The sequence below is a fragment of the Canis lupus genome, chromosome X, assembly GCF_011100685.1.
Source record: "Canis lupus familiaris isolate Mischka breed German Shepherd chromosome X, alternate assembly UU_Cfam_GSD_1.0, whole genome shotgun sequence".
Classification (NCBI taxonomy): Eukaryota; Metazoa; Chordata; class Mammalia; order Carnivora; family Canidae; genus Canis; species Canis lupus.
The window spans coordinates 55,080,264-55,104,579 of record NC_049260.1 but is presented as its reverse complement, the minus strand read 5'-3'; the positions used below and the strand labels follow the sequence as shown (position 1 = coordinate 55,104,579).

General features: G+C 47.3%; 1 protein-coding gene across 7 annotated transcripts in view; it reads right to left on the bottom strand.

Annotated features, from left to right (window-relative positions):
* The window catches only part of DLG3 (discs large MAGUK scaffold protein 3), a 55,446-nt gene extending 31,130 nt beyond the window's left edge, over positions 1–24,316 (bottom strand). For 3 of the 7 annotated variants that reach the window (XM_038587633.1, XM_038587634.1, XM_038587635.1), the window contains exons 1-9: positions 23,594–24,316; positions 20,219–20,269; positions 19,700–19,824; positions 19,312–19,481; positions 18,859–18,995; positions 18,367–18,511; positions 17,593–17,752; positions 15,826–15,982; positions 15,302–15,404 (exon numbers count right to left, since the gene is read on the bottom strand). In XM_038587633.1, coding sequence (XP_038443561.1) covers positions 15,302–15,404; positions 15,826–15,982; positions 17,593–17,752; positions 18,367–18,511; positions 18,859–18,995; positions 19,312–19,481; positions 19,700–19,824; positions 20,219–20,269; positions 23,594–23,950 — 1,405 coding nt within the window. In that variant the 5' untranslated portion in view covers positions 23,951–24,316. Of the gene's footprint in view, positions 1–12,268; positions 12,337–14,352; positions 14,506–15,301; positions 15,405–15,825; positions 15,983–16,849; positions 17,037–17,592; positions 17,753–18,366; positions 18,512–18,858; positions 18,996–19,311; positions 19,482–19,699; positions 19,825–20,218; positions 20,270–23,593 lie in introns of those variants that run through there. The other 4 variants (XM_038587632.1, XM_038587636.1, XM_038587637.1 and 1 more) reach the window with 4 other exon arrangements.

Genomic DNA, 24,316 nt, shown 5'->3' with positions numbered 1-24,316 from the left:
ATGGATCTCTTCTTCATAATAGTAGGAAGGAACAGTTTAAAGGTCAAACAACTGGGAAAACTTGGAGCAGGTTCCAAGAATAAGCCTGAATAAAAGGTAGAGTGTGAACAGGAGAAGGTGGGTGATGGAAGGTTGGGGACTAGATTGTTAGAGTTTGAGATAAGACTTTTCTTACTAAGCTAGGGGAACCACCGTTAAGTGTTTAAATAGGGACGTGATACAATCAGAACTAGGTTTGGGGGAACATTATTCTGGGAATGTAATATAGAATGGAGGACAGAGAGAAAGATAACAGAGACCAAGAACCTCTTCTACTGGTAGAGACAATGAGTTAAAAGGCCTGACATTGTAGGAGGGCAACTGAGAATACAGAGGGACAAGAATCAAGAAATATGTTGGAACTGGATGAGATAAAATTTGACATCTGATTGGATGAAGGGATCAAAGGCAACTTCTGAGTTTTTTCCCCGAAACACCAGGAAAAAGTGGGATAATATTAGCCACAATAGAGAATGGTCACCATGTCCTCAAAATAAGCTACTCCTTCTCCAGGCTAGATATTGTTATTTCTGTAAGTTTTCTTTATCTAACACGGTTTCCAGACCCTGTACTACTTCTCCCTTTTAAAATCTAGTGCCCCCTTGACAGGATGAGCATTGGGTGTTATTCTGTATGTTGGCAAATTGAACACCAATAAAAAATACATTTATTATTAAAAAAATAATAATAATAAAAATAAAATCTAGTGCCCAGAATTTGTGGTGATGTCATTTCCTTTACAAAATTATAAGCTCCTTGATGTGGTTTTTTTTTCCTTCTCAAAGTTTGGCAACGAGCACCCTTGTTGAGTCAACAAACTTTTATTGAATGTGTTAATTCATGATAGAGATCTGACAGGACAAACCTGGACACTAATTCTCAAGTTCTGGCTCCTCGGGAACTAATTAAGAAAAAATACAAAACTTTCTCCTTCCACCCACCCCAAAATGCTAAAAACTGACCAACAAAACCACAAACCATTTATGTAAAACACTGACATATCAAAGGTTTCAAGATCTACTTAATAGCCTAATAAAGCATCAAAGAGGACTGAAACTACAATGTTCACTAATATGAACTGGACACAAAGCCAAGCCTCCCTTCTAGTCAGACTTTGCTCTCGGGATGCCTGAGTGGCTCAGCAGTTGAGTGTCTGCCTCAGCCCTCACATTGGGCTCCTTGCAGGGAGCCTGCTTCTCCCCCTGCCTGTGTCTCTGCCTCTCTGTGTGTGTGTGTGTCTCTCATGAATAAATAAATAAATAAAATCTTAAAAAAAAATAAGTCCTTGCTCCCAAATCCATCTACCTTCCTAATGACAAAATGTCTTCTTCTCAGGGGGTGCCTGGGTGGCTCAGTCAGTTAATCATCTGACTCTTGATTTTGGCTCAGGTCATGATCTCAGGGTCATGAGACCAAGCCCGGTGTTGGGATCCAAACTGATCATGGGGCCTGCCTTAGAGTCTCTCTGTCCTTCTCCCTCTACCTACCCCCCACTCTAAAAAAAACCTTTTCGGAATAAAAAAATGACATTTGTCATTAATTTGGAAAAGCTGAAAGGGGCTCAGTTTCTTAACCCACAGGAAATTTATTTGGGGGGCAGCCCGGGTTGCTCAGCGGTTTAGCGCCACCTGCAGCCAGGGTTGTGATCCTGGAGACCAGGGATCGAGTCCCACGTCGGGCTCCCTGCATGGAGCCTGCTTCTCCCTCTGCCTGTGTCTCTGCCTCTCCCTCTCTCTGCGTGTCTCATGAATAAATAAATAAAGTCTTTTAAAAAAAGAAATTTATTTGGGTCTATTTGATGATGACTAGGAATATGTGGTAGAGACGGGAAATAAATGGTAGCAACAAAGGGTACTTATTCTGCAAGTGGTATGGACTACCAATGATTTGAATGAAGATCTAAAAAAGGAAATGCTACAAAATAAAATAAAAACCATGCCTATCAAATTTGGAAGTGACAACAAAGCTGGGGAGACAACTGGTGAGAGACTTGAGACACACAGATTGTGACAGGTAGCAACAATGGAAAGAACACAAAGTAAAAAAGTGTAACTTCCTGACCTTGAGTCCCAGTATAAATACTGAGCAGAGAAGACAGGGCTGAATAACTGCACGTGTATTGATTAGCTATAAATTCCAGATAAGTCAATAGCTGTCCAAAGGCTCATTTGTTCTTACAGAAGTACCAGTGTTCAAATCTCAAACTCCTACAGTTCTTGTTTGCCATTAGCTGAGCTGCCCTGAGCTCAAGGAAATCACCCACTGTGAAAAATTACAGAACTGTGGTGGAAATGAAGTGACAACCTCATGAGAGAGTCACAGACTTTGAGGAGTATGAATGGTATTTTAGGTTTCTATAGTTGTGTTTGGAGTGCAAACCCTCAGGATGTGTCTGAATTACAAGCATCTGTCCCAACAATATAGCTCACAGTTACAAAAGAAATGGATGGAGCTGATCTGAAAGAAAAAAGAAAAGAAAGAAAAGAAAGAAAAGAAAAGAAAAGAAAAGAAAAGAAAAGAAAAGAAAAGAAAAGAAAAGAAAAGAAAAGAAAGAAAAGAAGAGAAAAGAAAAGAATGAAGCCGAAAGTAAAGTAAGTCCATCGAGAAGATATCTGTTGGTGTGGAGTTAAGTATACAAATAGCCAAAAAGCATGTTTCTAGGAATCACAAACGAACGAGTCTCAAAAAATAATATGAAGCCTATTACTTGGGTTAGTTTTTAATTATGGGGTCTACTATTTAAAGAATCTAAGACCTCTAAAACCACAGGTCCTCAGGTCCCTTCTAATTTTGACATAATTATGATTTTATGACCAAATCAATGAGGCCCATAAGGAATCAAACCTAGGACTAGTCTAATTTAATTTTTAAATACGATCCAGAAGAGGGAAATCTTCGTGTCTGCAACTGATCCTAAGTTCTCTGGGTCAAAAAGTAATACCAAATCAATGGGTAGAAATTTCAAAAAAAAATTCTTAAGGCTATGTGAGAGGACAGAAGAGTGGCAAACAGGGCTCAGAATGAGCAAATACTGCTTGAAGAAAAATAATTTCAGCTCTACTTTTAGAACAATGGGCTCGGTACAATGACTAACCCAGAACAGAAACCTCAGTGTCATTGTTCTGGTCCCTGCACTGCCACAATGTGCTTCCTCAGCCATACACACACACACACACACACACACACACACACACACAGATAGCCAGGGTTCGGGATAGCATCTTGATGCTGGAAATAAAACAGAAAACAAGACATGCCAGATCAGCATGCCATAAAAGATTCCAGTTTAGCCCTTTTGACGGATATTTCTGTCCCCCAAAGAGCTTATTAGTGAGGATGCAAGAAGAGCTACTGAGCGAAAGTACTATACTACATGAAGGTTTCATTACATTCAGCTGCTTGGTCTGAAATGAGTAGAATTGAGAAATGCTTTGATTTCACATCAAGCAAAGAAAGTTATTCACAGGACCTTGCCATTGGTCCTTCTCACCTATCCCAGATGACCCAGCAGATCAGGATAAAAGCCTCAAATGGAGCCTTTTGTCTATTTCAAAGGAACCTCATATAGCATATTCAAATGCAAGATTAACAAAGCCTTTAGCTCCTTTAACCCATAAACCAAATTGTATGTAAGAACCACCCCCAACACAAAGCACCTTATCCAGAAAACATAAGAATGAAGACAAAAGTATATCTTTCCCTGCTCTCAAAGTAGTGGGCAATCTCATTCATAACAATCTTTCCCACTTAACAGAGATGCTGCAACACAGTGATTGACACAACATTTTAGGAATAAGCTTACTAACTTGAGTTAATATAACTGATTTCTACATTTTACCAGGTCAATCGAGAGGCTAGAGTCAAATGTTCTTCACAGTAGTCTCTCCGACAGGATCACAAATCCACTGACAATCCCTACTGGGGTATCAACTGAATCTTTTGAGTCAAATTTCTATGGGAGGAACCCAGAAAATGGGACCCAGGGAAAGACTCTTCCTGTTACTGTGGTCATTTTTCAATAACTGATAATCCCAGAGTAAAATATTAAAGAACAGAATAAGATACCCAAAATCCAAATTGTGTGTATGTGTGTGTGTGTAATAAAGGTGGCATGACAAAACAGTAGGGAAATGATGGATTATTTATACTTAATAAATGGTACTGAGGTAATTCATTAAACATTTGGAACACAAATAGGGTACTATCCTACCTGATATCATAAATAAATTCCAGGCAGGTTAAGGTTTTAAGTGTGAAAACAAAAACATTAAACAGCTAGAATAAAACAAAAGTGAACGTTTATTTGCTCTCAGGACAGATGCTAAAGGTACAAAAGAAAACACCAATAGACTTGACTACATAAAAACATAAAATATCTGTACATCAAAATAAAGTAAAAAAGCAAACTACAGGGCACCTGGGTGACTCAGTCAGTTAAGCATCTGGTTTGGGTCATAATCCCAGGGTCCTGGAATCGAGTCCCGCATTGGGGTCCCTACTCAGTGGGGCGTCTGCTTCTCCGTCTACCCCTCCCTCCTGCTTGTGTTCTCTCAAATAAATAAATAAATAAATAAATAAAATCTTTTAAAAAAAGAAAACCACAAACTGGGAAGAATCTTTGTAATATACATGACAAAGATTTAATATTCTAATTACATTTAAGCTTATACACACCAATAAGAACTGATGAACAGGGACCAGTGAACATATACATGCACACATACATACACATGTTCAGTTCTATCATTAAAAAAGAAATAAAAATTAAAATGAGTTAAGTAACATTTTTTAGCTATCAAATTTGCGGAGATTTAAAAAAAATAACACTCCATGTTAGCAAGATCTCAAACTACATACCCTTTATACTGTTGGTGGAGGTGGAGACCAATTTGGCAAAATGTATCAAGTCTTAAACATGTTCATACCCTTTGGACCAATCAATAATCCCACACCAAGGAATTCATTCTGAAGAAGCAATACTAGATTCACATAAAGTCTCATACGAGGATATCCATCAGTGTTATTTATAAGATAAAAAATTGGAAACAACCTAATGTCCACCAAAAAGGCAATGGTCACATGAATTATGGCACACACATGATGAAATATTATTTAACTATTAAAAACCATTTCAATAAGATATTCATGACATATGGTAAGTTAAAAGAAAGGATATAAAACTGTTTAAATCAATGATTCTGGGATGCCTGGGTAGCTTGGCAGTTGAGCGTCTACCTTTGGCTCAGGGTGTGATCCCAGGGTTCCGGGATTGAGTCCCACATTGGGCTCCCTGCATGGAGCCTGCTTATCCCTCTGCCTATGTCTCTGCCTCTCTGTGTCTCTCATGAATAAATAAATAAAATCTTAAAAATCAATCAATCAATCAGTGATTCTAGTCTTGAAAGAGATACATACATACTATATGACACATAAGAATTTGGAGGGAAATAACACCCAACACATATATAGACATACAGACACAAACTAGTTATCTCTGGAGGTAGTTGTACAGGAGATTTCAATTTTTTTACTTTGTATTTTTCTGTATTTTCCAATTCGCTATAAATCTAAATGCAATACAAAAATAAATAAAGGGATGCCTGCGTGGCTCAGTGGTTGAGCATCTGCCTTCAACTCGGGGCATGATCCTGGGGTTCCAGAATCGAGTCCAACATTGGGCTCCCAGCAGGAAGCCTGCTTCTCTCTCTGCCTATGTCTCTGCCTCTCTCTTTGTGTCTCTCATGAATAAATAAAATCTTTAAAAAATTTTTAAACAAAACAAAAATAAATAAATATAATATGAAGAGAGTGGGGAGGCAGAATGAATAGGACAGGCCCAAGGACAAAGCCAGGACACACACATCCATTAGAAACTCCCCTCCACACTGCTCCTGGTTCATTCATCATTTTCCTCTGGGTTTGATCATTCAACCAGTTACAGACAAATCCCCTCAGACATATTTTTTTAATATTTTATTTATTCATTCATGAGAGACACAGAGAAAGGGAGAGAGAGGCAGAGATCCAGGCAGAGGGAGAAGCAGGCTCCATGCAGGGAGCCCAATGTGGGACTCGATCCTGGGGCTCCAGGATCACACCCTGGGCCAAAGGCAGGCGCTAAACCACTGAGCCACCCAGGGATCCCCCCTCCTCAGACATATTATCACTATTATCACCTCACCATCTTATCCAAGAGTGGACCAAAGAAGACTTGCCAATTCCTTGTCAAAATCTAGATATACCACATCTACCATATTTCCCAGATCTACTGGTCCAGTAACCCTGTTCCCTCAAGCAATTTGGCCAGTCTGACATGACTTGTTTAAACCTGGTAAACCAATACCAACTGGCTCCTGTGCTCATCATTTCTTTTTCTGAGTGTTTATAAAACAACTCTTAATAATCTAGTCTAGGGGCACCTGGGTGGTTCAGTCAGTTCACTGTTAAGCGTGTGGGATCCCTGGGTGGCTCAGTGGTTTAGCACCTGCCTTTGGCCCAGGGCGTGATCCTGGAGTCCCAGGACCCAGTTCCGTGTCAGGCTCCCTTGCATGGAGCCTGCTTCTCCCTCTGCCTGTGTCTCTCATGAATAAATAAATAAAATCTAAAAAAAAAAGTGTTAAGTGTTTGACTCTTGGTTTCTACTCAGGTCATGATCTCATAGGTCACTGGATCAAGCCCCTTGTGTCTGGTTCCATGCTCAGCAGGGAGTCTGAAGATGCTCTCCCTCTGCCCCTCCCCCAACTTGCATACATACACATTAATCCATGCTCTCTCTAAAATAAATAAATCTTTTTTTAAAAATCTAGTCTGGAATTAACTCAAGATTTGCAAAATTCTTCCTCCCTTGTGAAAATCTGAAGAATGTGGATGTAAACCAGACCCTTAATGTACGTATTTGTACAAAATATATTAGTTTTCTTCTTTTGGTCTATTCAAATTTTTTTCATTTGCTTTTATTGAAGTTCAATTTGCCAACATATAGTATTAACACCCAGTGATGAGGAGGGCACTTGATGGTCTATTCACATTTTTATCACTTAATTTCATCAAGTGGAAAAATCCCCAAATCTCTAGGGCCTTTGCTTTTTAAAAGATATCTAAATTCAATGAAAAGTAAATGAAGGTCCATTTCAAGAGAATGAAAGTCTCATCACAGGAAAGAAGAGGGGAGACAAGACCCTTATTAAAGCAAGACAGTTATTAGCTCAAAACTTTGTGATTCAATAACAGTCTAGGTACAAATATAACTGTAAATTGAGTTTTCAACTCAATTCTATTTATCTGACACAAAATTTGAGGTAGAAGAAACATTAGAGATCATTTTGCACAGTCCCCTCATTTTATAGATCAGAAAATTAAGGCTCAAAGAAATTGACTAGCATGAGATCATTGAGCTAACTTAAAGTCAGAACTAGGATACCAGGTGGCTCCATTGGTTAAGCATCCAACTCTTGATTTCAGCTCAGGTCATGATCTCAGAGTTGTTAGATTGATTCCTATGTCAAGCTCCATGTGCAGAGTGGAGCCTGCTTAAGATTCTCTCTCTCTCTTTCTCCCCATTTCTGTCCTCCCCCCCCCAAAAAAGATAAAGTAACAACTAAAACCCAGGGCCTTGGCTCCTTCTCCAAGATAATTCCCATAGAATTTAATTACTTAGCATTTATACACACACTCATTATACACACACACACACACACATAACTTATATGTATATTCTTAACATAAGAGAGCAAAAACTGTATTTTTTCAGCGACAATGACAGGCCCAAATTATTCTACTTCTCCTATATCTCTTGAAAACAATAAAACTATTTCCCTATTACAGAATATAAGGCTACATCTTTAAATAAATCAACAGTGTAAATAAAAGGGTCAAGATTTCAACAAGCAATACATTGAATTAAAAGGAAATCTTAAGTTGTAATTAAATAAATAATTCATTCTCATCACTATACATTATTCTAGTCATTCTCCCCTATCGGGAAAACTGACATTTTATAGGATTTTGTCTCAAACCACCTAACAAGGCAAAGAACGCACCTGCCTAGCTAGGTACAGAATACTTTGCCAACTCTAGCTACACTGTTCCTGAGCTACATGAAGATAGAAAATCCCAGCACAAACACACACATCTGTATATAAAGTTCAGCCCAGGAGGCAAAACTGGGAAGAAAGGTAACATTTTTTTTCTCTTCTAAGTTTATCTCCTAAGTTTACAAACTTTAGGGTAGGCCTAAAAGGGTGCAGCCACTTTGGGAAAATGTTTGGCAGTTCCTCCAAAATGTTAAATGTTAAGTTACCTTATGACCCAGCAATTCCATTCCTAGGGATGTGTGTATGTGTATTTATCTCCAAGAGAGATTGAAAACATGACCACACAAAAATTTGTCTATGCATGTTCACAGGAGTATTCATAATAGTCAAAAGGCAGAAACAAGTCAAATGTTCATCAGTTGATGAATACATAAACAAAATGTGATAAAGTCAGAGAATAGAATATTATTCATCCATAAAAAAGAATAAAGTACTGATACATGTTACAACATGAATGAACCTAGAGAATATTATGCTACATGAAAGAAGGCATACACAAAAGACATTTGGCATGATTCCATTTATATGAACCAGCCAGAAAAAGTAACTTTAGCCCAGGGCTAGGGAAAGAGAGAAGTTGGAGGAAATGGGGAGTGACTGCTAATGGGACAGGGCTCCTTTCTGAGGTGAGGAAAATGCTCTAAACTTGATTGTGGTGACAGTTGCGCCACTCAACATTCTAAAGAACACTGAACTGTATGCTTTAAATGGGTGAATTGTAGGGTATGTGAATAAGCTGGTATTTTTTTTGGCAGGGGGGAGGGCTGGTGGGCCCTATCACTTTTATAAGGTCAGCATTCCTAGCTAAAATGATCTACACCTAAGCCTTCAGCCCCTCCAGCACTCAGCGATAAGAATAAAAGGTAGTCCCTTATCCTCCTGGTTCCCTCTAATCACTTGAGTAATAACAAAGTTGGCCTACTCTGGTCTGAGACAATTTAGAAATAGGGTGAGAATCAAATCAGGGGATGGAGCAAAGCAAAAATGAATGGGAAACAATAAGCACATTAAAGATGCTCAATGTCATTAGCCACTAGGGAAATGCAAATGAAAACCCCAAGATATTACTTCATACCCATCAGGATGGCTAAAATAAAAAAGACTGACATTAACAAGGGTTGGTGAGGATGTGGAGAAAGCGGAACCCTCACTCGGCTGGTGGGAATGTGAGGCGGTGTAGCTGCTATGGAAAACAGCCCAGCCATTTCTCAAAAGGTTAAACATAGAGTTGCCATATGATCCAGTAAGTATACATACCCAAAAGAAATGAAAACACATGTCATTGCAAAAATTTGCATATGGATGCTCATAGAGCATTATTCATAATAGATGCAAAGTGGAAACAACCCAATATCTGTCAAGTGATGAATGGATAAACATGTGTTATATGCATATAATAGAATATTATTCAGCCAGAAACTGAAATGAAGTACTAATACATGCTACAACACAGATGAACCTTGAGAATATTATGTTAAGTGAAAACAGCCAGTCACAAAAGACCATATGGTATATGAATCCAATTATATGAAATGTCCAGAATAGGCAAATATATAAGAGACAAGAAGTAGATTAGTAGTTGCCTAGTACTCAGGGAGATGGGGAGTCTGGGCAGTAGGAAGTGGTTATACCTAAAGGGTAGTTTTCTTTCTGGTTGATGAAAATATTCTAAAATCTATTGTGGTGGTGGCTGCAGAACTCTTTGAATATTCTAAACACTACTGAATTGCACCCTTAACTGAGTGAACTATAAGGTCATAAAAAAATGAATGACAAACATTCCCTTTCACTTGAAGAAATGAGAAATGCTACTTACTGAATTAATTTTCTTAAGCCTGCAAACATTTGCGATTATAGTTAAAGCAAACCAGCTCCCATCTTTTCATTCCTCCTGGGTTCCCCAACAATTATCATTCTGTAGTAGTCTACCAAAGTCCACTTTATTTTCATAAGGAGTCTGTAGGTCTTCCTCAGGCTTCTAACAGCCCCTCTACTCCTTGATTACTTCCTCCTTTGGTATAGGAATTTGGGAGTTTTTACAAGACTAAAAAGCAGACATTCGGCAGTTGGTTTCACTCCATTTGTTAACAGCTTCTGGCACCTGAAGAATCTTAGAGCAGTATTTTTTGCTGTGTCTAGATGTATCTGGGTAGGAAGAGGGGGTTTGCAATTTCTCTTCTGTGATGGGAGGTAGTTGTGGCCTGGAGGCAAAAGCCCTGGACCTGAAGTTCTCAGGGAAATCTGACTTCAAACTTTGATTCTGCCCTCTTCTGGCAGTGGGACCTTGAGCAAGTCACTCAACCTCTCTGACCCTCACCTTCCTCATCTCTAAAATGGGGATGATACCACCTATCCCCCAGGGATATCCTGAAGATTGATGCTTACAAAAACATCCGGATCACAGAGATACTCATGAATTCAGTAGAACAAACCATGGGACAGGCTCTAGTCTATGTGGGGGGAACACGAACTTGAATACAAAATGAGCTGCCTTTAAATTGTTCAGCGCAGAAATGCTGTTAACAGGACTTCATTTTCTGCCTTCCCTATACAGCCTTCTTTTAGGATAGCAAAATGAGTTTCAGGAGTTGAATTCTTTGCCTTGATAAACCTTCACCTCTGTGCTCTCAAGAGAGATCATGCTGATAGGGTAGCAGCTATGGTTACATCTTTCATTCTCAAACAGGGGGAGATGGGATGGTTATTTAAATGTTACAGGAAAAATATTACTTTTACACTTTGAAGTTATTATCATCACTGATCCTTCATTCTTTCAGGCCTTACCTGAAGGCATTTCCATGGCGAAAGTGTGCTTATTCAGCACTTTAAAATAAGTACGGAAAACTCATTCTCTCCCAGTCCTTTTTGCCCAGCATGTCCAGATTTACATGCCAAGTGAAAAGACTGGTCATAAAAGATCAATTCCCAGTTTAGCTACCTTAGTGACCAATTTCTGGCTCACCTTCTGATTTGGGGCTCAGGTTTAACTCTAAAAACAAAAGGACTTTCCAGAAAAATACTAGCTCAGCTTATAAATAGAGGCTGAAACAAAGTAACTGGCGGGGAGTGGGGGTTGGAATGTAGGAGATAGTTTCTAAATTAAAATGTTATAACATGAAGCCTGTACTTCCCTTGGTGGAGCAATTTCACAAATCACAGAAAAATATTCTTCATTTTAGAATAGATTGGAAGAGAGCCTTTGCCAAGAGTCAGTTGTTTAAATTTTCAATTTGAATTTTAAGCAGGATTATACATGCCCAAGAACATCATGCTATTTTTAACTAATAGGTAGGATTGCTATGTCCACAACAGTTTGGAGCAATCAAGAGTGAAACTATTAAATAGCATCTCTCACTGTGGTACCTTATCATTTAGCACTTCTATTTCTATTTTAATATTTTCCAAAGCTTCATTGTAAAAATTCTTGTAAAGCACCCATGCTAGGCACAATACAAAGTTCAAACAGATAGACATGGTTTCTATCTTCATTATGCATTTAACCCACACTGAACAAATCAGACATATGAAAGAATTCCAAGCTTAAAGCATTCCCATCAAGCTGCCATCCAGCCCCTAAGTGCCCAGGGGAGGTACACTAGGAAGCAACTGTCCTACACTTAACACCCTTTCAGTGCTTAAATCCTCTCAATGTTTTAAAAGGGGAGGGTAATGAAAATTTTCTAAAATTGACTGTGACGCTGGGTATACAACTCGGTGGATACACTAAAAAACCAATGAATTATACACCTAAATGGGTGAATTGTATGGTATATGAATTATATCTCAAGCCGTTAACAAAAAGAAAAATTATTCTTACTCTGTTCTAATTAGTCAAAGCTATGTTTTAAGCTCTCGTGCTAAATGCTATCTAGCTAAAGGCTGCATTGGCTTGGCAATGGAGCTCAGTAGTCACTATGGAGGTCACTCTAATCTACCCCTGCCCGTACATCTTTCTTCCCCTAGTCTCTCTTATTTATTTCCCCAGTCCCTTTCTTGTTGTTCCTCCACTCCAACTAGGTCTTAGGTCTCTCAGGTATTCCCAAGCATGGTTTGTCCCAGCTGGTGGACCTATGACTTAAACCAATTGCTGACTACCTCCCATCCCCCTCGTCCCCTGGCAACTTTCCCTTCCTGACCTTAGGCAAGTCATGTCCTTGCTCTCTTGTTGCTGTTCCGGTTTGCACAAAGACGGGTTGGATGGAGTACGCAAACCTTTCCAGGTCCCACGTTCTATGTGAAAATAATACAAATAATGAACACTTACATGGGTCATAGCATGCAAAGTCTCTGCCATTTTGGTCAAAAGACATATAATTGGATAATTCCTTTTGTAAATGGCCATGTAGTAGTTTTCTGAAGAACAGTATTCAATGTATTCATAAAATGATCAACATAGAGTCCTTATTTTTAAAAGCTATCATTTTATCAAAGAAAATTCAGAGCCCAACACCAAATGCTTGATAGTTCCTCTGGACCTGTCTCTGAGGGTCCATTTTCAAATGGAACAACAACAAAAAGCTTTTTGCATGTTGGACCCCTGCTGGATTTACCAAAGCAAAGAAAGAAATAAGACTGGAGTGACAGAGCCTTACCAACACTGGTTCAATAAATCCTAAGAAAGGCTTTGTTTGGCCAGTGGTAGAGAGACTTAACATGAGACGGCACCTCAACATACATTATAAACTCTCAGAAATACGCTCAGAGAGCAATAAACGCTGGCAGGAATGAATTTCTTTATCCTGGACAACTTGCAGCTTTTTATCCAAACCAGTTACATACTCCCAAGAAAACTCAGAGAAATATGTAGTCACCAGTTTCCAACATATTACCACCAAATTCACAGTATTGTCTCCATGTGCCCAACATCACAGAGCAAAACCAAAAGAAACACATCAATTTCATACACACACACACACACACACACACCCAAATATGCAGGAGAAACCATTTTCTTTGCAGAACCTACCGTTGTCTAAGTTGTGGGCATGACATGATAAATATCGGTTGCTAATAAAAGCCAGATGGATAGCTCTTCACTGAGAAGCGAAAAGTATATGCAGAAATTAAACAAACAATAACCCTAAGGTGTGTTTCTTGTCATTAACTGAATGCCAACATGGAGAGACTAGTGTCCATTTGTTTATTTATTCATGAGAGACAGAGAAAGAGACAGAGAGAGAGAGAGAGAGGTAGAGACACAGGCAGAGGGAGAAGCAGGCTCCTTGCAGGGAGCCCGATGCGGGACTCGATTCTGGGGCTCCAGGATCATGCCCTGGACTGAAGGCAGCGCTAAACCGCTGAGCCACCCGGGCGTCCAGGACTAGCGTCTATTTGCATCCCTCTGTCCAGTGACCTCTGACCAATAAGTTCTCCTGTTAGTTACCTCCCCGCACTTCTGCCCCTATCAAAGAAGCCTAGAGCAGAAGATGGCAGGCCCCTCTCTTCTTCCCCTTCAGGCCCTCGGCCTGAGGCACTTAACAGGAGTGGGGGGCCGGGAAGGACAAAGGTAGGTGCTTTTGATGCCTCACAGCTCTGCGACAGGGCTCCCGGCCTCTCCGCCTCTCATCACGGAAACAGAGCACCTGCCCAGGAGAGGTCTCTTCTTCCACTTTAGTAACTGTCCCGCGGGGCCTAGGTGTCCAAAGAGTCCAGGGCTGCAGCCCCAAGGGACAAAGGCTGGGCTTACAAAGCGGGGGGGGGGGGGGGGGGGGGGAGAAGTCGGGAGCGGTAAGAAAACCCTAGCAAACAAAAGCGGGGTGGGTGGTGGGTGGGGTGGGGTCCTGAGAATACCAAGCCAATCTAGGGTGTTCCCAGAGGTAGCCAGGTTTGGCGGATTAATGCCTGTGGGGGAGGCGGGCGGTCAGAAAATTCCTCTGAGGAAAGGGATTAGGGAGCTGCAGGGACGCAGCAGCCAGTAGGGAGGAGGCTGAGGGGAGGGCTGAAGTCCCGGGGCGAAAAGAGGCACAGCTCGTAAGTAGGGAGAGGTGATGGCAAAGAGGTGAGGGCCACACACGGCTCAGTGGCGGGAGAGCAGGCACTCGGCCCCGGGCGGCTCTCCCCTGGGAGAGGGGCTCAAAGGTGGCGCACCACACGGGCTGGGGGCGTGCAGCGAAGGGATTCCGGCGAGAGCGCAGAGTTGGGGCGCAGTGTTGGAAAAGAGAGTTTGAGAACAGAACCGTAGAGAGGCGAGGGGGCCTGACCCTCGTCCGCCCCAGCTCACCTGGCGCCGGGTCGGAGTCCAGGTCTAGTGCTGAGAAAGCGCCACTCCTGCCAGCCCCTCCGTCCCGCGCGAGAGACCACGGACACAAAGCGGGACGCGGGAGGAGGGGAGGTAGGGAGGAGGGAGGGGGAGGGGAGGAAGGAGGAGGAGACGCCTGAGGCACGCGAGGGGGGGGGCGAGGAGAGGCGCCCGTCGCCCTCCGCCTGGGTCACGGGGCGGGGCGTGCAGCTGAAGGCCGCGCTCGGCCAGCCAATGGCCACCCCGCCGGCTGGCTGGCTGACTGGGGCGCGCCATCCGGCAGCTCACCTCGGCACCTGGGCCTTCCTTGGCCGGCCCCAGCCAATCAAACGCCTACATTTGCATACCCAGCCCCGCCCTGCTCCCTGAGAACACAAAGAAGGCCCCCCGTAGGGGGAGGGGGCCCACCCCTGACTGCCTACCGCGACTGCATAACATCACCTTTCCAGTGTGTTTATGGATCTTTCACAGTCACCCTGATGAGAGGAAGGAAGAGAGGGTCCTAGGGGTTTGGACCAAGATGTCCTAAGAAGGCAGATTTCTTGTCCCTGAGGTCCATCTAACCAGGAGCTACTCTTCTCCAGTTCCACCGCACACATTTACATCCCTTCGCTTTTGAGCCCTGAGTCTCCGCCCCTCTCCCCCTCCCCTTTTTCCTAGTCGCCCCAATCTGTTTCCTTCCATAGGGCTGCTGCCCACTATTGGCCTTCTGCTGAACTGCCGCCCTGATCAGCAGGCTCTGAGCACAGCCTTAGATGCTCCAAAGCTGCCCAAACCATCACCTGTCCAGAGGGAAAACGAGAGAGGAAGAGGTTACTGCCCTAAGGCAGAAGGGACCTGATCACGTAGCTTTTGGTATCTATGATGGCAAAAAGCCAACACTGAAGTCTAAATTCCCCCAAATCATCTTGTCCAAACTTTCGTCTCCTACCTTCAGGTCTGTACTGGGCCACAATGGTGACTGACTGCCCAGCCCGTTTCAGAGCAGCTGCAGCCTGCTCGTGAGTTGCATTCCTCAGGTTCACGCCATTCACCTATCCAAAGAGAGGAGCTATGAGCCACCCCGAAAGCAAGAAAGGTGGTCTTCTGTCATGGGAGTTAGGAGAGGGAGATAGTCAGCCCATCCCTAAGCCTACTCAGCTGCATTTCTCAGTATCCCATCCTTGACCCTAAGACAAGACCTAAACAATATGAAATCTCTAGTGTAATAATTATCTTTGTGGGGGTCAAATGCCAACCAGGGTTAAGATCCAAAACGCATTCATTTTCTCCTTAAGGATAAGCCTGGGCTCTGTCCCTGGCACTCCCTAAGGTCACATATAAAAAGAATATAAGTTTTCTCCAGCTCAGCCTTCTTCCATCTCAAGAAGCATTCCTTGGAGAAAGCAAGATCTCCCCTCCTCCCTTTTAGATTGGCACAGCTCCCATCCTCCCACCTCTCCTTTGTCCCCTCACCGATAAGATCCGGTCTCCCCTGCGCAGCTCCCCACTCAGGTCAGCTGGGCCTCCTGCCAGGATGAAGGAAACAAAAATGCCTTCTCCATCCTCTCCTCCTACGATGTTGAAGCCCAGGCCAGTGGAGCCCTTGTGCAGTATGATCTTGCGGGGCTCTCTGGTGGAAAAGAAGTAAAAGGGTAAGGATGAGGTGGATATAAGCCAGCCTAGAGCAAGGCCCGCACTGCTGGAGAATGACTTAGGTCCCTATATGTGATACCCTGTTGCTTCCTTTCTCTCCTGAAACCTGCTTGGCTGCTGTTTTCTGCCAGGTGCCAAGTTTCAGTTCCTCTTCCCTCCCTTCTTCCTGAGGGCTTGGAGTCAGCTTCCCAGTGGACGATCCTCTCCTCTCTTGGTTCAACACACCCCTACCCTGTCTAAAGACTTCAGAGCCCATTCACTCATCCTCTTTTTCCCCAGATTCTCCTCTCCTACCACTGGCATAATGGACCGGGGGCTGCACCAAGGGGAACCAGTTAGGGGCACTGGAAATCAGCCTGGGCTTGATTGCACTCACCATCCCCAGAATGTACTTACTTTACACATGCTTCTCCAACCGTCTCAAAATTCCACCCACCAGCTCTGACCCCTCCTACCTTCCCCAGTGACAGATTTGGTCACCAGCTACTCCTGTGTGCCCTTACCAGGTGATGTGGGAGACAGATAAAGAAATCCCAGGTCCCCAGAGGGAGCTTAGGAACCTAACTGAAGAGAGTTAACATATGAAAACTCCAACTGCAACTAACCATGTCTAAGGAATCCCTCTAGAAATGGTCAGTGTCATCAGGTGAGAGCTACAGCTGCTCTTGTACATCCATACAACCTGACTCCCCACACTCTTGCCTGGTCCACCGCCTTCCCTTTAAGCATCTTTCATCAGAAGAGCCCCAAGTCCAAGACTCCTCTTGTTACTCCCCAGTCTTGGGTGTGAGGCTCCCTCCCTGAGTCCCGGATGCTCTTGCTCACATCCTTCCTCTCCTCCTACCTGGCATCCCCTCCAGGCCGCAGGGAGCGGAGCGGCCAAGCCCACCTCTGTGAAGCCCTCCTCCAGGCCGAGGCCGAGCCTAAGCCCAGGGCCAAGCTGGGACCGGAGAACTTGCATGCCCCCTCCATGGCTCCTCCAGCTCTCCCCTCCGTCCGCCTACCCTTCCGGCTCCACTGCAGCCTACCCAGCAGCCTACCAGGCCCCACCCCGCAGCAAACCTGTCCCCCAGAACCCCGGCCGGCCAGACCAGTTCCACGGCCGCGGCCGCCCCGCCGAAGCGGCCGCCGCCAGAGTGGGGCGGGGCCTTTCCCTGGGAGGCCACCGGGCCTGCCAGCCTCCCAGCGTCCTGACAACCCCACCGGCTCAACAGCTTTTTTTCCCTCTAATTTAGAACGAGGGCAGCAGAGGGACAGCCACTGTCTCCGGGAAGGAAACCGCCCCCCACCCGGCAGCTTCCACCTTCTCGGCCCCCTAAACGCTCCACCCCACCTTTTCTCTGTACTTTCGGGTCGGGGCCACACACTTGGCACTCCCCCTGATAGTAGAACTTGTCCATGCAGCTATCTCTGGCCCTCCTCAGGGCCCTAAGGGCTGGGAGAGGGCCTCAGACCCCAGAGAGAAGTGATGAGGGCTTAATCCTCTTCAAAGCCATACTACAAAGAGACCAGTGGCTAGCTAGAAACGAATTCCTATCGTCCTCATCCCTAGGTGGGATAAAGGTGTGTGTAGGGGGGCGGTCTTACCTGGTGAAGTCCTCCTCAGCCAGCAGGTGCCTAGGGATAGGAGAGTAGCGGGCAGGGGGAACCTGAGGAGGAGTAGGGTAGCTGACCTTGCTCTCCACAGCCCCAAGATAACCCAGGCTGGAATTATGGCTTATGTGGTTGTCAGCCAAGGTAGTAAAAGCTGGAATCAAGGAAGGGAGAGAAAGTTCAAAGACCATTCCCTGGAGGTCCCTACCTGATCTGATCCCCATCAAGGACTGTGCTCCAACACCCCACCTGGGATGCAAAAGCCACCAAGGGATGCGGATTCCTCAGGACTCTCCTCCCTTCTCACTACCCTGCCCCCCCCCCCCCAGGTTCTTCCTCCACAGTCCCTTTCTGAATCCTGGGCTCACTCCTGTGAGTCTTAGAAAGAGCTAAAGTCAAGCAGTCTACAAAGAAAGGCATGACTAGAGGTGTGACTAATAATAATCCTTCACATCTCTATAGCCTAATACAGTTTTCCAAGGGCTTTCTTGTCCATGATCTCATTTGATCCTTGCAGCTGTCCTATGAGGAAGGTAGCACATATATCATTAGCTCCTTTTTGCCAAAGAAGAAACTAAAGACAGGTGAAAGGGACTCATCCAAGGGCACCCAGCTATAAGGGATGGAGCTGGGATCTGGATCAGTTCTCCTGAGCATTAGTCCTCTTCTCTCTCTCTCTCTCTCTGAACAGGGCATTTTAATTCTTTCCCCTCCAGAAACCAGGGGGCAGGGGTTTCAAGGCTAGGGACAGGGTGGATGGGTACGTACTGCTGGCGTAGTCAGGGGGTGCATACATGTCGTTGAGGTGGAGGCTGCCTGGCTTGGCCACCTTCAGGTAGACCATATCAGATGTGTTCTTCAGTGAAGCCACCGCTTCCTCATGCCTCACATCCTGCAGATTGGTGTTGTTCACCTAGAAGAGGTAAGGCCTTAGGGCTGACACTTGGGAGAAGGGAGGGCCTCTCCAGGGAACCCTGAAGGGTACCCTGTCACTGAAATTCCAAAGTACTCTTTCTACCAGAGGCCCAGTATGGTGCTATGAGAGGTGAAGAAGCAAAAGACAGCAGTAGAGCAGGTGAGGGAGTGCCATCCACGAAAAGAACTAGGGCCTTGGTATCTGAGTACACACAACCCAGATGATGCTCTTGAAATTCCCCACAATGCTGATTCCTGAGTGAGGTTCAGGTGGAGTGTGAGGCTACTAGAGCCCCACCTCCCCACCCTACCCTACCATTTGGGCATCCCCAAAGGCTGTCTCACCGCCAGCAGCCGATCCCCGATCTGTAGGCGTCCATCCTTCTGAGCAGCACCCCCCTCGATGATCTTGGTGATATAGATGCTGTTGTCTCCTGGGATGTGCTGGTTGCCAATCCCCCCAGCAATGCTGAAACCCAGGCCTGGTTGGGGGCCCGAAGGGAGTGGGAGAGGGCCACAAGGAGAAGTTAGAGTGCTCAGTCAATCCCAGACCCATCTCCCCACTGCAGGCAACCCACTGGCACCCCCCCAACCCCCTGAAGGAGCTTTCCCTCCCCAGGAATCCCAAACACTAGGCTGCCATCCCCAGGTCAGTAAAGATGAATGAGATGTGAAGTCAAGAAAGAAGTCTATGAGCCAGAACAGGGAGTCAGGCAAGGAGTAAGGCTGTCCCCTTCCATTTGCTACAACGTCAACCAGGGGCCTCTGGCCAGAGTACAGGAACCCAGAGGGCCACACCTTTGGGCCCTTTAAGCAGGTTGACCTCCATGATGGTCTCAGGTGGGGGCTGTCTCCTCCGCACCACCAACCGCACCACAGGGCCCGCCTCCTTCAGCGCCTCCACGGCCCGGCTGTGCACCACCTCTGATACGTCCACCTCATTCACCCTCAGCACACAGTCATTCACCCTGCAGAGGAAGCCCAAGAGGCATGACACCCTGCCACTGCTCCTCCACCCCCTCTCCCACCACCTCTTCTTCCTTCCCTTCCTGCCCCTCCCCTGCCCCCTCTGAGATCTAATGAAAGGGTCATCCTGCCTGGCAGCCCTCTTCCTCTCATCTCCATCCTGCCCCCACTACCCTCCTCCCCCCCCCGCCCCCAGGGCCCTGCTTTCAAGCCACCTCACCCCAGCCTCCCGTCCATGGCAGCTGCTCCACCAGGGATGATCTTGGTAATAAAGATGCCAGGGTCATCAGGGACATGGGGGTTGTCGATGCCACCTGCAATGCTGAAGCCAAGGCCAGAATTGCCCTGCAGAAGGGGGCAGAGGGGCACAGTCTGCTCACTCAGAGGGCATGAGGGAGGGTTCTTGATTTCCCCACTTCCCCCAACCCTCCGGAGCTTGTGCTCCAGGCCTCAGAGGGAGCTGGCACACAGCTTCCCAGGCTGTGCTCACAGTCTGGCATAGAGGCCTCAGCAAAGCCATCCCTTCCCCAATTTCCTAGGCCTCAGCAAGCAAGGTCAATTAATATTCATTAGTTGTTTGGTTGATTGATGCAGTATGCAACTTCTGAGGGCCACTGTTTCCCCATCCTCTCAATGCAAGTCCCCCACCATGAGTCCTGAAGCTGAGGCTCAGGGCCCTTCTGTTTCCTGGTCTGAACCCTCCCCTCTCCCTTGCATCCTGACCCACTGGCAGACTCACCCGCTCAAGTACTATTTCCTCATACTTGAACATGCCATCACTGCCATTCACCTAGGGGGAGACACAGGCAGTTCCCTGAGTTCTTCCTGCCCCCATCCCCACCCATCTGCCCCCTGGTCAACCTGCTCCTCCTCCACACCCCCAAAGAGTGGGAGCCTGAATTGACCCCAGGACACCTCTTGGCCACAGATGGGGACAGGCTGATTCTGAGGAGGCCACACCCCTCCCTCACTTCCAGCCATATCAGGCCAAACCCATTTAGCCCAGATCAATTGTCTGGGACTGAGCCAGCCAGTGGTGCACTCACTGAAAGGCTGAGCTCCAGGGCCTTGGAGTTCACTAGGAGGGTTGCAGCACTGGCTTAAGGGGAGTGTCGGAAATGGAACACAGTAGGCAAACCATGCCACACCTAGCATCCATGGGAACACCCAGTGGCCTTGATGGAGGGACCTATTCCCCTTGTGAACTGTAGCTTTCCCTGACTTAGGGATCAGAGACTCCCACTGTGTTAGAACTGGTAGGACAGCAGACACCATCTTGTCCAACCTCCCTCATGTGACAGATGGTGACACCGAGGCCTAGGGAGGACACAGGTTGTACCTCAGAGCGCACTGGGAGTTAGTGGCAGAGCAGGGGCTAGAACCTGGATCTCCAGGTATTCTTTTGATTAAATCAAGCTGCCAAGGCCACTGATGTTTTGGCCACTCATCCCCTTCCCTAGCAGAAATCCCAGGAAATGGAAAATTGTACCCTTCAGAATACCCCAGGAACCCTCATTCTATATCTCCTCTGTGTCCCCAGGAACCCAATTCTTCAAATGGGTGGAAGGAGTCAAAGTCCGAACCCGCTTCATACCAAGAGGTTTTTGATCTTGAACCCTTTGTGTTTCCCAGCAGAAAAAGCCAGGGTAGGATCTGGGTGGGAGTCAGAGGCAAAGTCAGGGGTGGGATAGGAGCAGAGTGGACACAGTTCCCCAGGAGGGAGAAGCTGATAACCTGTGGACTGACTGGCAGCAGAGCCCATGGCCTTCAATATATAGTAGCCATGGGAGAAGTGAGGGGAAGGAGATGGAAACAAGCATTGTTCTGACCAACCCACCGAACTGGTCTCCCAGACAAGATATAACTTGTGACCATTGTCAAGAGAAAATGTGATTCTGGACAGACAAGTAGTAACTGCTCCCTGGCTCCCACTCTCATCCCCGAGAATGGAGGAACTTCCTTGCCTCTCTCCCCGGGTAACCCAGCACCCCTCCTCCATCTTCCTCTGGCTGTGTTACCCCTTTTCCAACCCCTGGTGTCCTCCTCTGAAGGGAGCTGCAAACCTAGGGTGGGGGCTCCTTCGTGTGTCCTGCTCTGCTCCCCACTCCATTGTAGCTTTGGCTTGGGAAAACAGAGAGGGCACGGGTAGTATTGGCTAGTCATGCCTCCGCCTTTGCAGGGCCTGCCCCCTGTACTTTATGCCCTGCAGCCCTGGGAGGTGGTGGGAGGACTCCAGCTGCAGCCCCACTCTGGTTCCTGATCCCAGGAGGAAGAACCCATGGCTTTTCAGAGCTCCCAAACCAAAACAGCTGCCTGGAGTAAGATGCAACAGACACACAGGCAAAAGGACACCCATACAGCCCTTCTGTGCATCTGGGGTACCATGTGTGCCCACATGTGATAAGCCATGCTTCAAGCCCAGCTCCAGTGAGAACCAGAGGCTCCAGCCTCCCACTGCCCTGCTCAGGGACCCCGCTCCCAGGACCAGGAGCCATCTGGGGATCATCCCTGGCAAAGAAACCTTGACCAACTGGCCCAGCCTTGGGACTGGCACCTATCTGCCAGTTGAGCAGGATAAGCATGAGGGAGTGTTTGCAAGGGTAGGGCCCCAGGATACAGGAAAAAAGAATGAGGGGGACTCACTAGAGAGGGCAAAGAGCCAAGGTAAGGGAAAAGGGAAGCAGTAAGTGTGGACAGACAAAAGACCAGAACTGAGGAACTGAGGACTCCTCTCCCTAGGAAGTCCCCACCTTTGCTTCTGAGTGAGAGCACATTCTATTCCCAGAGGAGGACAGAGGCGGACAGAACGGTCACCAGCTTGGGGCAGGCAGCACCTGCCCTCGACAGCAAAGCCTCTGTCTCCTCTCTCCCTAACCTGGGGGCTGCAGAGCCAAATAACCAGACAGGCCCTCCGCTATGCATGCCAAGGACCTGGCTCTGCCGGCCCAGCCTCCATTTTGCTGCTTCTCCCACAGATGCTCCTTCCATTTTCTAAGCTGGCAGTTTAGACTGGGAGTGGAAGCCGGAGTTGTGCCCAGCACCCAAGGGGTTCCCAAACTGTGCCAAGTCAGGGCTTGGGGGCCAAGTTCTCTCACATCTGGAGGTACCCAAGGGGGACATGCCCCGCTGGGGCCAGTCTTGCACCAGGGCAGCTGCCCCTTCTTGGCTCCAGGCACCATGCTTGCTCTAGAGCGAAGAAGCTTGCTTTAGTCCCCCCACCCCCTACCTTTGGGCCCCCCCAGCACACACACTTCAGAGCTGCTTGGACAAAAGAGTCCGTCCTTCTCAGCAGCCTCTCAGCCTTGTTTGGGACGTGTCTCTTGCCTCCTCTCCCTCCCCTCCTTTGCCTGTCAAGAGCCTCTCACCAGGGACACCACACACACACACACACACACACACAGGCACATGCATGCACACACTTAAGCTACATGCTCACACACATATACATGTAGCTACACACACAGGCAAACACAGCTGTCCCTGCAGCCTCATCTACAGAGAGACACCTCCACATTCAGAGAGACATCCCCACATGTCCATGTGCACATTCACACACAAAGGGACTGGGACAGAAAAGGACTCATGGCACTGAAGGATAAAGCTCAACCAGCTGGGAACATGGGCTCCTCTACATAGATTCACAGGAGCTCCATTGCCTTCCTCCACACACCTTAACATACATACACACATATGTCCCCCCTACGCAGAGCACCATGCCCCCTCCTCCCCCCCATGGAAGCACACACCATACACAGCCCCCGCAAAACCTCCCGCCCCCTGTCAGACACAGAGACGCTACTAAACCTCCGCACTGAGACAAACCCAGTCCCCCTCACAGGAAAATGTACCCCTCCGCCATACCTTCACCTCCTGACACACACAGCTCCTCCCAATCCCCTCCAAATGGAGACCCCCAAACAGACACACACACAGAAGCACACATTTCCAACCGCCTCTCTTAGCTCAGGTGAAATGCTAGGGCTCGGAGTCCACTGGCTTGAAGCCTCCAGGAATCCCTGCTGCACCCCCAGGCCTCTAGGCCCCCACTCTCCAGCCTCCCCTGGGTTACCCCACCATCCCCCCCGCCCCCCCCCTCCGCACTGCTGGTCCATACCTGCTCATACCAGTCCCGGTTGGTACAGGTGCACTCGGGCCACCAGCTGGGGCCACTTCCGTTGAGTTTGGGTGTGCTCTTGCCTGGGACTGGCTTAGGGGGCACTGGCCCCACATCCCGACCAGTGGGGATGAGCTTGGCCTTGGTGCGGGGGGTGGGGGTAGCCCCCGCCTGTGAAGGCAGGGTCTGCGAGCTGTAGCCCCCATAGCCCGCGCTGGTTCCATTGCCCCCACCTGGCCCGTAGGGGTCGGGCACCTGCCAGTCCCCATAGCCAGGAGGCTCGAGGCGCCGCAGGGCAGCCAGGCGGGTCACCTCATAGCACTCGGGGCATTTACAGCAGTGCTGGTGCTTGTGCATGGCACTGCCCCCCGCCGCCCGGACACCCCAGCCCACGCCGGTTTCCACACCGCCGCCGCCGCCGCCGCCGCCGCCGCCGCCGGACTCCCGGGCACACTCACACTGCTCGGACCAGGAAGGAGGGGGCACCCGTGGGGGCGCTCGGGCGGAGCGGGGCCTGGGGCCGGGCGGGCGTCCCGGGGCTTCTGCCCCCACGCTGCCCCGCACCCACGGCTCCCCCTCCAGCACTGGCGGCTCCGTGTCGCCCGTCGTGGCTCCTGGGCCGAGGCCCAGCGGCAAAGAAGAAGCGGGAGCCTGGGCAGAGGCTGGGTGCTGAGAGGACCGCTCCTGCACTGGTCCCCAGGATGGATCTGAGTGGAGTCAAGA